The sequence below is a fragment of the Chinchilla lanigera genome, unplaced genomic scaffold (genome assembly GCF_000276665.1).
Source record: "Chinchilla lanigera isolate Chin_1 unplaced genomic scaffold, ChiLan1.0 scaffold00070, whole genome shotgun sequence".
NCBI classification, from domain to species: Eukaryota; Metazoa; Chordata; class Mammalia; order Rodentia; family Chinchillidae; genus Chinchilla; species Chinchilla lanigera.
In genome coordinates, this window is record NW_004955471.1 from 11,697,098 (window position 1) to 11,708,899 (window position 11,802).

General features: G+C 39.5%; 1 protein-coding gene across 1 annotated transcript in view; it reads left to right on the forward strand.

Annotated features, from left to right (window-relative positions):
- Map9 (microtubule-associated protein 9) overlaps positions 1-11,548 on the forward strand; it is a 31,418-nt gene extending 19,870 nt beyond the window's left edge. Inside the window, exons 10-14 of the mRNA XM_005400952.2 lie at positions 12-101; positions 1,388-1,549; positions 1,663-1,808; positions 1,964-2,096; positions 7,400-11,548. Coding sequence (XP_005401009.1) covers positions 12-101; positions 1,388-1,549; positions 1,663-1,808; positions 1,964-2,096; positions 7,400-7,522 — 654 coding nt within the window. The 3' untranslated portion in view covers positions 7,523-11,548. The remainder of the gene's footprint in view (positions 1-11; positions 102-1,387; positions 1,550-1,662; positions 1,809-1,963; positions 2,097-7,399) is intronic.
- Positions 11,549-11,802: the final 254 nt, after the last annotated feature.

The following is an 11,802-nucleotide window of genomic DNA, read 5'->3' on the forward strand; positions in this document are numbered from 1 at the left end:
TATTCTCACAGAAGTGGTTAGAAAAGAAAAATGTACACTTACATGAAAAGAACAGAATAAAAAGGATAGAAAGTGAAAACTTAAGGATCCAAAATGAACAGGTATGGAGAAATAAGGAAGTTAATTTCTGAATATTTGACCTTTCTAAATCAGTTGTTTTTAAAATGGTGAAATAACTTCTAGATAAAAGAGTTGATTTTTAAAATTCTTCATAGTAGTTTATTATATAGTTTGAATTTGGCATGAATATAACTGTTTTTCATGAAAACAGAAATATAGAAGTTTTTATTTTAGTTTTCATGGGTAGAACTCACAGGGTTGAGCAGTTATGTTTGTGACCACCTAACTCACTTCTAGAAACCGACTTCAGGTGGAACCTGGCCCCGAATAGAAGGGATCCTCAACACTCACCTTCAGTTTTCCTCTTTGCCCCTGGAGTTGTGGGTGTGTCTTCCTGTCCGTCCTGCCCTGAGCGCGAGCTCCTGCCAGCCCCCCTGCCCTCTCCGTCCCCTCTCCTCACTCCTGTCTGCCTGCCTGCAGCCTGCTCAGTGCTTTGTGTCTTCTAAAACAAAAGCTTCCTGTGCTCTTCAGCATAAAAATAGCTTTAAAAGGAAGCGTTCCAAAGAGATCACTGCCTGCGCCAGTCCTTTATGGAGTAGGCCTCTGGAGGCTTCTTCGGAGGCTTCCGTGGCCTGGCTCCCCCGTGGTGTGTGACACCATGGAGCCCCGCGCCGTGCACCTGTACGTTCACCCGTACCGTGCTGCAGGGTGATAGGGCCCCACTCCTGAGTGATGAGACCTCCTTGATACAGCAGTGTGCCCTCCGCTGTTAAGCAATATTTGTAGCAGATATTGGATATTGTAAGATTAGATTGAGGAGTCACCTACTTGCTGTCCCGTCCAGCATAGATTTCAACCTTTGGTATTTACTTGTGAAGTAAGCACTTTATGCACCAATGTTAATCAACACGGCTTCAAACCAAAGATTTCTTCCTTACTGTGCGACTTCACCAGTTCACCAACTTATTTTATAATCTTACAACTTTTAAAATTTTTTCTGAAATTTTACAGTGCCACTCAGACTACTGTAATTTATTTTGATAACATTTTTAGTAGAACTTGGAAAAGCATTGCATTTTTCTCATGAATAATAGACGAGTGTCTGATAAACACTTCCAAAATGTCACTTTAAAATGTGAATAATTTGAATAACGTTTTTAAATAAATTAACGTATTCAAACGAACCTAAATAAATGATCTACTTTAAAACCTAAATTCTGTGTAGAATGACTCTCAAGGATTAACGATGGATATCTTTGTAACTGAATCTGTTTTTCTGTCTGCTTATACACGCGTATTTATCGGCCTGTTGTTTTTTCCAAAATAGAAAAGAGCTGCTAAGAGAGAAGAAGCATTAGCATCATTTGAGGCCTGGAAAGCTATGAAAGAAAAGGAAGCGAAGAAACTAGCTGCCAAAAAGAGGCTTGAGCAGGAGCACAAGAGGAAGGCCGAGGAGGAGAATGCGCTCCGGAAGGGCGAGGCGCTGCAGGTACGCAGGGGCTTCCGGCGTCTCCGCTGAACCCAGAGTGAGTGACGCACCGCACTTTACGTACTTTATAATATTCACAGTAAGCAGGAGAAAATTATTCTGAAATTTTCCAGGCATTTGAAAAATGGAAAGAGAAAAAGATGGAATATCTTAAAGAGAAAAATAAGAAGGAGAAAGAATATGCAAGAGCCAAGAGGCAGAAAGAAGAGGAAACGGTGGCTGAGAAAAAGAAAGAAAACTTAACTGCGGTTGAAAAATGGTAATCCACAATGACAGGTGCTTAGATAGATTTGAGATTAGCATAGCTTGAGGTTCACTGGTGCGTCTCAGCGTTCTTCCGGCCAGAGCTATGTCAGGGAGGCTGTGTTACATATTCTCCTTTAACTTTCCAGTGTTTTATACTATTCTACGTAGGAATGAGAAAAAGGAAGCATTCTTTAAGCAAAAGGAAAAGGAGAAAATAAATGAGAAAAGAAAGGAAGAACTGAAGAGAGCTGAGAAAAACTATAAAGATAAGCAAGCCATCAGTGAATATGGAAAATGGCTGGTATGTATTCCTGTTGATGCTCATGTTTCTTAATCGTCTTTTTTGTCCCTTTTCTCCCCGACCAAGTTCTGTGTGCCGTACTTACTATTTCTCCCTGAAGCTGCCTGTCGAATCCACTCTCCTTGCATGCTTTGTGTTTTCTTTGATTTACTAATTCTATTAATGCTTCTATTCCCCCAGGCACCCAGTATTAAACTCCCATGATAATCCTCTTCTTGCCCCTTGGGCCCAGGGTCCCTTTCCTTGCCTCTGACCTCTCAGGAAGCGGGCAAGTGTACTAATGAGTGTACTGGGTTATTTTAGGTGAACTTGGTCATGACCCACAGCAACACTGAATTTAATGGTGAGAAACATACTCTATTTTTAAGTTGAACTTTTTTTTTATCTTTCTCATGACCTCAAGGTAAAGTTCTTATAGGTGTTTTTTAGTGAAAGAGCAGGTTTGAGGTTGGAATATAAAAATATCTAATTGGACTTCACCTTATACAAAGATGTGATTGAATAATAGGGTAATTGTTAAAGTGTTTTCAACATAAATTACAGTAAGAGAAACAGTGCCATTAACCCCCCCAAAATACCCTGCCACCACCACAGTGAAAACACTTCTCCCATCTTTCTTTCTTTTTTGGTCTTTCTGAGACAGGGTCTCACTACGCAGTTCAGGCTGGCCTTGAGCTCACGTAGTAGCCCAGGCTGGTCTCAAACTTGCAAGGATCCTCCTGCCTCAGCCTCCCAAGTGCTGGGATTACAGGCGTGAGCGCAGCTTTGAAGGGGATTAATGACAATGTGTCTTCTACTGTAATGCATTTTTGTAAACACTCACTGTATATTTGGAACACATCTTGTATACATACATTTGGTTTCAATATATTTATAAAAGTTATTTTTGGTGATGTCAAGTAAAATACAATTTTCTGTTTTAAAATATCAGTACGCATTTGTTAATTTTTGATGAATAGTACTTTATACAGGTACACAGGTAACACATTCATACGAGTAAGTAACATTCACCTGACTCAGCAATCTAAAGTCTCTCCTCAGTCTACCCAGTTATTTCGTATCCGACTCTGACTTCGTGCCTGTCTGCTGGTTAGAAAGACCATGCAGGGTAGTTTCAGTTTGTATTTCTCTGCTTGGTGTTGAGTTGGTCAGCTTTCCATTTGTAAAGCATTTTATATCTTTTTTCTATAAACTGTTGCTTTGTTAGGTCTACATCTTTCTACTGAGTTGCTGCTCTTTTTCTTACGGATTTCTATAAGCTTTTTTGTGTACTAGGGAAATTAGCCTATCATCTCTCATGTGAGGTACAGATATATTCTTCCCACTCTACCATTGGCTCCCCAACTTTGTGGTATTTTATGCCATGAAGAACTTAACTTTATTTCTGGGTCTTTTCATTTGGCTTCTGATTGTCAATGAGACTTGAAAAGTCCTTCTCTATAACTGGAGGTTAATCAGCGTTCTCCCATTTGTCTTTAATGACTTTAATATCTTAATGTCTTAACATTTGCTGTACTTAGAAGTCCTCCTAGTGCATGGTGGGAAATAGTCCAACTTTATTTTCTAAATCTGTCTTTTACAAAACAGCCCTTGTTTTACTCGTTGGCTTGACGTGTTGTCTTTATTCAGTGACACGTCCCGCATCGGGGGGTGTGTTTCTTGTCTGTGTTCCGTTAGTTGGTTTCCTTATACATACTCCACTGCCACCTGTTTCATTATTAGGCTTCCGTGTCTGCATATCTGCCTGAGTTCACCTTTCGTCTAGTTCTTCCACAGTCTTTCTGGCTGTTCTTGTGTATGTTTTCACGTAAACTTAGAATCAGCAGTTGGTAAAGAGGTACATGAAACCGAAGTGAGCTGTTTAAACATGAGATAAAAGATAAAGCACTTCGGCATTATCTTGAGAAATAGGCAAGATCAAAATAAAATTTTAGAACTATCCTGCAGGATTCAAATTGAGATAATAGAACAAAACTCTTAGAACACTTAACATTATAATGATGTTAGAAAGGTATCGCTCTTCCTGAAGTAACTTAAGGCAGTGCTAATTTTAAAAACCAAACAGGATTTATTGTTCTGGGTTGACTTTGTTTTAGTAATTTCATGCAGAGAAATAGTATAAAAATAAGGTCATCGAAATTGTTTACTATTTGAATGAACCTTGTAGTCTTAATGCTTCATTCTAAAAAAAGATAAAAGTCTTATGTTGAAAAGATGTATCCCACCACGAATATCAGTTAGGTGAGGAAATGTAGCAGTTGGAGTTTTCATGCTGTTTTTGTCTGTCGTACTTACTTTCTCATTCTCCTTAGGCCTCTGGAGAACAAAGCTCATCAAAGACTAAACACAAAATAACATGATATGTATAAAACTTCTATAATGATGATACCAGTAAAATTTTAAATGTCTACCCTACTACAGATTTACTCTGTCTAACCAAGTGGAATTTTTTCTTTCTGCAGACAGGATAGGAAAATGCCTTTCTCTGATAGTCTAATGGCTTCAGAATTTTATACAGTTATCTACTCATCTCAAAATTTTGACGTAGTCTCCATTGTGTAGTAGGCATATGGTGGATAATTGCTCACCCCACAGACGTGGTGCTCTCATCCGTCTTCCCAGCCCTGCCGCAGCCTGGCCGTGCCTTCCTCCCTCACCTTGGCACCCCACCCCCGCTGTGAGGGGACTCCCTGAACCCGCTTTCCTTCCAAAGGAGCCACTTTCCTTTATTCTTGTTGCAATAGCTTTTTTGGCGTTTTATAGAAATTCACCCCATTGGGAATTTTCTGTTTTCTCGTTTGTTATCTGTCAGAGTGAAAGTTGGGGGACAGGGGCAGGATCTGTGCTGCTTTACATTCCCCTTCCTCCCAGCGTAGGGCAGGAGGGCAACTAAACACGTGCACAGAAGTAGGGTGGAGGGTTCTGGTGGGACAGCCGGCCGGCAGGCGCCTGAAGACTGTCACACGGGAGGCAGTGATGTGTGATAAGGTGGCTAGGTCAGGAGAGGCATGCATCAACTGCTGGGCTTATTTTTGTGACATATGGACTTAAAATCACTTCCAAGTATTGCCTTACAGCAGAACAAACTCCAAAAGAACTAATGTGGTAAATTTCAAATGCCAAAAGAAAATAGAATTCCATACTTACCAAGTCTCATGGGAATAAACTTGCTTTTCTTTGCTTGTTTTTTTTGTTTGTTTTGTTTTTTGAGAGTTTTCTGGGGGTTGTCTTTTTGAGACAGGGTCTCCCTATGCAGTTCAGGCTGGCCTCGAGTTCACTTTGTAGCCTAGGCTGGTCTCGAACTCAAGCAGTGGTCCTCCTGCCTCAGCCTCCTGAGCACTGGGATTACAGGCATGCACCACCATGCCCTGCAAACGTGCTTTTCTAAATGTAGAAGAAATCACTCAGAAATGAACAGAACACTTAAGAACACTTACCAAGTTTAGACTTGCTGCACATCAGAATAAAAAGTCAGAGTAGCCTCTTGCCAGAGGCGAGCTCCTATAGCTGCTGCAGAAGCCACCCTGACATCACCCAGGGAAGTCGAGTCTACGTACAACAAGTTTCACAAAGCAACAGTTTTGCTCTTGTGCATATACGTAGAGGATAACAAAGACTCATGCCCAAGGAGCAGACAAGATGTACATAGCAGCATTACAATGGAAAGAAGTAGTAGCTGCATACATGCCTTCCGCAAAACATAGCAGAATAAACGCGGATTTGCATGTACTAGACTCCGGCTCCTGAAAGGAGAGTGCAGCTGCGTGTAGACTGGTCTCGTAGATGTGAAGAAACAAGACAGGACGTTTCCCGACATACAACACAGTATCTTCTGGTAGAAATTCTGAAAATGCTCATAATAAGACTGCTCTTGTTGAGTATGAATGTGTGTGCAATAAAAGTCGTAGGGGACGCCCCTCAGCGTTACTGAAGGTCACACTCAGAGAGAAGGGACGAGTGTGGAAGTGGGGGAGGAGCGGACGTGGATCCAGAAGCACGGCCTGGTTACCTGGTTTTCTTGTACGGCAAATAGTGGGTGCTTGTGTTTTCATTTTGTTGGTCTTTGAACAGTCTCCTGGGGTTGAATCATTTCTCAGTACATTTTTTACAGAAGCTAAGAACTGAAAAGATCAAAATGTTTGAAGTGAGGATAATATTTTATTTGAAAATTCAAAAATTGCTAAAAATTAAAAACACTGATACTCAGTTAAATGGGCCAAATAATTCAACAGAAAATGTGCAAAAGGAGTAAAGAAATGTTTGAAAATTTTCTGAAGTTCAATAACAAGTAAAGAAGTACTGAGATGAATTTTCAACTGTTTGTAGAATATTTGGAGTATGAAAATACCACATCTTTTTTATCCATTCCTCGGTTGGTGGGCATTTGGGTTGTTTCCAAGATTTAAGTATTACAAATTGTGCTGCTATAAACATGAGTGTACATAGATCACTGTGGTACAGTGGTTTTAGTTCTTCTGGGCAGATACTCAGAAGTATTACTCAGCTATAAAGAAAGACAAACTCGAGGCTTTTATAGGTAAATGGATGCAACTAGAGACCATACTCATAAGTGAAATAAATCAGACCCACATGTGTAAACATCATATTGTCTCCCTACTGTAAGAAACTGAAAGAGTAAATAAGATCCAAAAGGTACAGTAGACATTGTGAAAGGGAAAGAAACTGCTCAAAAGGAAAGATCAACTGGGATAGCGGAAAGGAGAAAAGAAAAGATAGCTAAAGTAATTGTACTACTGATTTCTGTTAGTTCATTGAAAGGAACAGTTAATGCTTATATTGTTTGATCAATCTTACATGCCTATATCTAGTAATCTGAGCAACTACTTTGAAGATGACAGTCTGCAATATGATAACCATTGTTAATCTTGTATCATCTTGTTTTGAAATTCTGTATCATTTTTATTGGGTTTTTAAAATTATCTTTAAAATAAATTATTAAAAATATTTGGAGTATCCTGTTGGTATGGAATATTCAGAAGTTCACTTAGTAATATACTTCTGAGAAACTATTCTCAGAAAGTCATTTTCCAATAATTATCTTTCTGTTATAGAATTGTAGGGCTTTTTGTCCTATTTAAAAAGTGAGTAACAGTACCAGTTGATAATATACTTAGAAATTAGCACCATTCCTTTGCTATTTCTTTGTAAATAAATAACTAAACTAGGAAATGATATATAAATACCTTATGATGGACTACTTTGTTCCTCAGCAAGTAACCTGATTTGAAAATAATGTTCACATGGTGTATATAAATTCATAGTTTTCTATTTTTTTTCTTTAGGAAAAGAAAGAAAAGCAGGAAAGAACCGAACGAAAACAAAAGAAACAGCATTCCTTCCTCGACAATGAGGCCCTTCCTCCATGGAGCCCTCCGAGCAGAACTATGTTCTCAAAAGTGTTTTGATAATTTTAGATAATATTGTTCATCATTTCCCAATTTTAGCCAGCGGTTTAAAAGCCATTTATCCAATCCTTTATAGTCGCAAGAATCTGTTTTAACTAAGCACTAGGCACTTCTGCTGACAGTGGACAAGATACTTTGGAGTTCGGTTGGTGAAGGTATTTTTCCCGCTGTAGATAAAGCGCCTCCAGTGGAAAGCTGACCGTCAGGTTGCCCCGCCTTAAGATGAATAAAGGTCTCTCAAGCCCTGGTAACATTCGAAGTGAGGTGATCCACCATCACTTTCCCTAAACTCTGCATGTTGTTTAAGTGTGTTTAATCCCAGTTTAAAAAGGGGCCTCATCTGGGTATGGCAATCAGAGACAATTCAGTTTGTGGGTGGTTGTGCATCTGGATTCAGGGTTTAAATGAATGGTCCCTGGGCAGGAGGTTCCGCGAATACTCCGCTAACCTGATCTAGTTCACAAATTGCATCTGCACTGTGCAAGTTAAGTGGACCGTGGAAACAGTAGTTCACTAGAACTGCGATCTGCAAGGCATTTTAAGAATTGCGCCTTACGTGTTAATGAGTGCACTTTATCTGTTCAGGCTTAAATGACAATCGTAGTCACTTTATAATTACCTCACCTCTGAAATTTTTCTCTCTAAATTCATCTCGCTTTGTTTACTACTGCAGTGATACCAGAAGATGTGTTTCCTGATAGTGATACACTGCACCTTAGTTCCGCATAGCGCACAGGAGCACAAGTCGTTGTTAGCAACATTTTCTGCACTAAAGCCATAAGGCGACGAAAGCACTGTTCTTCTTACCTGACCCAGATTTTTATAGCTTATATTTAGAAGTTAGCTGACCAGGAAAGTGAATTTGTAGAAAATACCTGAGGAACCTTTACTTACTACTTGCTGTGTCCCCATGCTCATATTAACTGGACTCATACTTGACCGGGTCGTCTCTTCTAAGACGAACATTTGTCTGCTCTCAGACTCGAAGTGCCGTTTCAGTCAGTACTGCAGTGTGGAGACGGTGGATGAAAAGAAACGGTGACTCATCTCTGCCGAGTCTTAGGAATTATCTGTTCAGGGCAGGTGTTCCTAGCCACATTTTGCAGGTAGAAACACTAAGTCTCAGAAAAACCAAACAGCTTGCCATACAAGTGATGCGTGATTAGGTCTGAACCCGGATCTTGTGACTGTGCGTGAGTGTCTTCTTCCTAGAGCCCCCACGCTTGCTTCCTGCTCCCTGGGGCTGCAGAGAGTCTGTCTGCTGTCAGGACCTCAGCAGCCGTCAACTTGGCAATCACATTTTAACTCTCAGAGTCCAGAATCCTGTACTGCTGTCCAGAGGTCTCTGTCCCGGAAGACACGGCTGCTGTCATTAGAGGCGGTGGATCTCACTAAATCTGCGAGCTGAAATTTTGAGAGTTCATAAGATTTAAGGAGTTGGACATCTTGCATCTAGTGTTATGATGACAGAAAACTCAGTAGTTGACGGAGTGTGGGCTTCAAGACTTCAAACAATTTGAGGAGGTTTCACACACTGTGAGCCTTTTGCTGCAGGGTGTTGCGAGGTAAGATGCCATGGATTGCTTTGTAAGCTTATACCGTGGAAATAAGAGGGAGTTTGTAGATAAAACTAGAAGCCTTTTTGTGCTGCCGGAACTAGGAGAATACCTCGTACAGTTGCAGTGGTTCCAGCAGTAGGCACTATCAGCATGAGATTCAGGAGCTTTCTCACTCAGCGGTGTGTCCCCCATAGTACCGAACACATGGGTACCAGGAGAGCTTGTGGAGTGTTTCTTACATTGAATTAGATATTCAGAGCTAAAAATACATTTGCAGTTCCAGAGAAGTAAAAGGAAAACCAGGAAAAGATGCAGTACTTTGGGGAAGCAGAAGCCATAGATGTGTGTGTCATGGATTTCATGTTATTTACTTAAACTTCCTGATCGTTTTCTTCTACGTTAGCGTATTGAGTGGCTTACTATTATTACTTATTAAATTGTGAGGATTGGATGAGGTTAATTAAGAGGAGAAGTACTTGACACAACATTATAAGGACTTAATATTCATCGTCGTCATGTACTGCTGGAGCCCCACATTTCCCCACCCGGTGACTGGGATGATAAACGCAGGTGAGGTTGATACTGGTGTCTGTGCTGCACCAGTCAAAAGAGAGCAGCACTGCCTTGTAGTGAGTCCCCTCAAAAGGAAATGAAGCACTAACCCGAGTGTTGCTTGTGACGGAGGGTGAAACAGACATTAAGATGCTTGCAAAGACAGCAGGTAATTTCCCTCAGTGGGAGTGGGGATTTTGTCCATCGTAACAGCAGCTTGCGTCAACTTGTGCTGGACTTACCTGGTCGCGTGAGGCCATCCCTCCCATAGCAGGTGTTGGGGGGTGGGTGCAAACCCAGTACTGTACTGTTGTTTACCTCCTGCAGTCCCAAATCTGAGCCCCAAAGGGGAGAGCCAAGCCTGGTAATATCTTGTGAATGTATTTAGCTGTTTAAGGGCTGTGGTTTTCCCGTATTTCCTTTAATGGTGTAAAATACTGGTGTAGATATCCGTTCGAGTATTCATTAACTTATAGTATGAGGCGATGCTGCACTCATATTAAGAACAGTGCAATCCTGTTCTCATCTAGTCTTGTAAATTACATTGAGCACCTACCTGAATGATGAGATTTGAAAGAAAATATGAATTTTACATATATTTTTAAAGTTACTGAAAATTTCCCTTGAAGCATATTTGTGGGTAAATTTAAATATTAATAGGAAATGTAATTGAGGACCTCTCTTATTTATTCATGTGCCCCCTTAGCACCAAACATAAAGCCTGCCAGGCTGAATTGCTAAGTATCTTAAATTGACTTGAGTGTCCAAAGCTAAAGATACTTTGTCTACACATAGAAACCTGTACATGAAATTAAAGTTATAACCAAGACAAACGGTAATGTTGCATAAATGAAAAGAACTAATATAGCACTTTAGATCAGAAAGAATAACTTAAGGATTTTTAAAGAAAATAACAACTGTTCGTGAAATAACAGTATTCTAGAGGTTTGTGTTTGCATCACACTTTGAAAATGTTAGTTCACTTTTGGTTTAATTTTATCAAAACTGATATTCCTGTCATCACAGCAGTATATGACAGCAGTTATGTATCCAGAGTTACACATTCCTTAGTATGCTCCACCACACATCTGAATGGGATTTTCATGATTCAATAAACTTGGTCCAAACTCTCTTGCTAAATTTAGTGAACTGATTTTCAATAACTCTGACTGCTCATAGGTCTAGGGTCAAAATTCAGGATTCCCAGGTGTACTCTGCCCAGTTTTCCAGTTAGATAAAGCTGATACCTAAAATAATAAGAATCTGGAAAACTTCCACGGTAGCTTTTGTTCACTGTGGTTATTGTTAATTTAGTGGGGTGGTGTTCTTGCGTCTACTTTCTTTTCCCTCCATTGTGCCTTCCGTTACTGTCCACCAGACCAAAGCTGTGTGGATACTGACGCTGCTTTTTAAAGTGTAGAAAATGAGGAAGTTTCTTAAATCCTGAGTCATGGACTGGGAGACAGTAGAGAAAAGGACATTGGCAAAATGAAACAAAGCTCACATTAGCCAAAATCATTCCCAAAAAAACTCAGCACAGAAAACTCAGATTTCCCTAATTTTATCTTGGTTCAGATTTTAATAGTGCTGTATTAAAAGGTATTTAAACCCACATCCGTCCATTCTACACAAAACAAATACATTATCAATGTTCCAATTATGCTGGTTCATAGAATAATAAAATATGTAAATGCTAAGCTGAAGGATTCTCTGAGTTGTTTTACTTTAAAATGTCATGTGATCATGTTCTTTTGGGATTTATGTGCTACATGTATAATGTTAATTTAGGTAGAAAAGATTATTGGCATTGAATTTATAATGTTTTAGAAAGTAATGGGGAAGATGTGTTTAATGTCTACTTTTAGGTAACACATTTTCATGTAGTAACTTATTAAAGTCACCTATTCAAGATGTATTTTACTGAGTGATGTTGTCTGTGGGTTGTGTGCCAAAATTTCATTTCATAGTGTTAAGAAATGTGTGGGTTTTCTTTATGCACTAAAGAGAAGAATAAATCATAATGTAGTGTTACACCTTTAATTAAAAATGAAAGGGTAGAAAACTTTTTTATCTGCAATTGGGGTATAAACCTAATTTTTGACTACACAAATTATAAATATAATTATAAATAACTTGAAAATGCAAATAAAAAAGTCACTCATGCTCCCA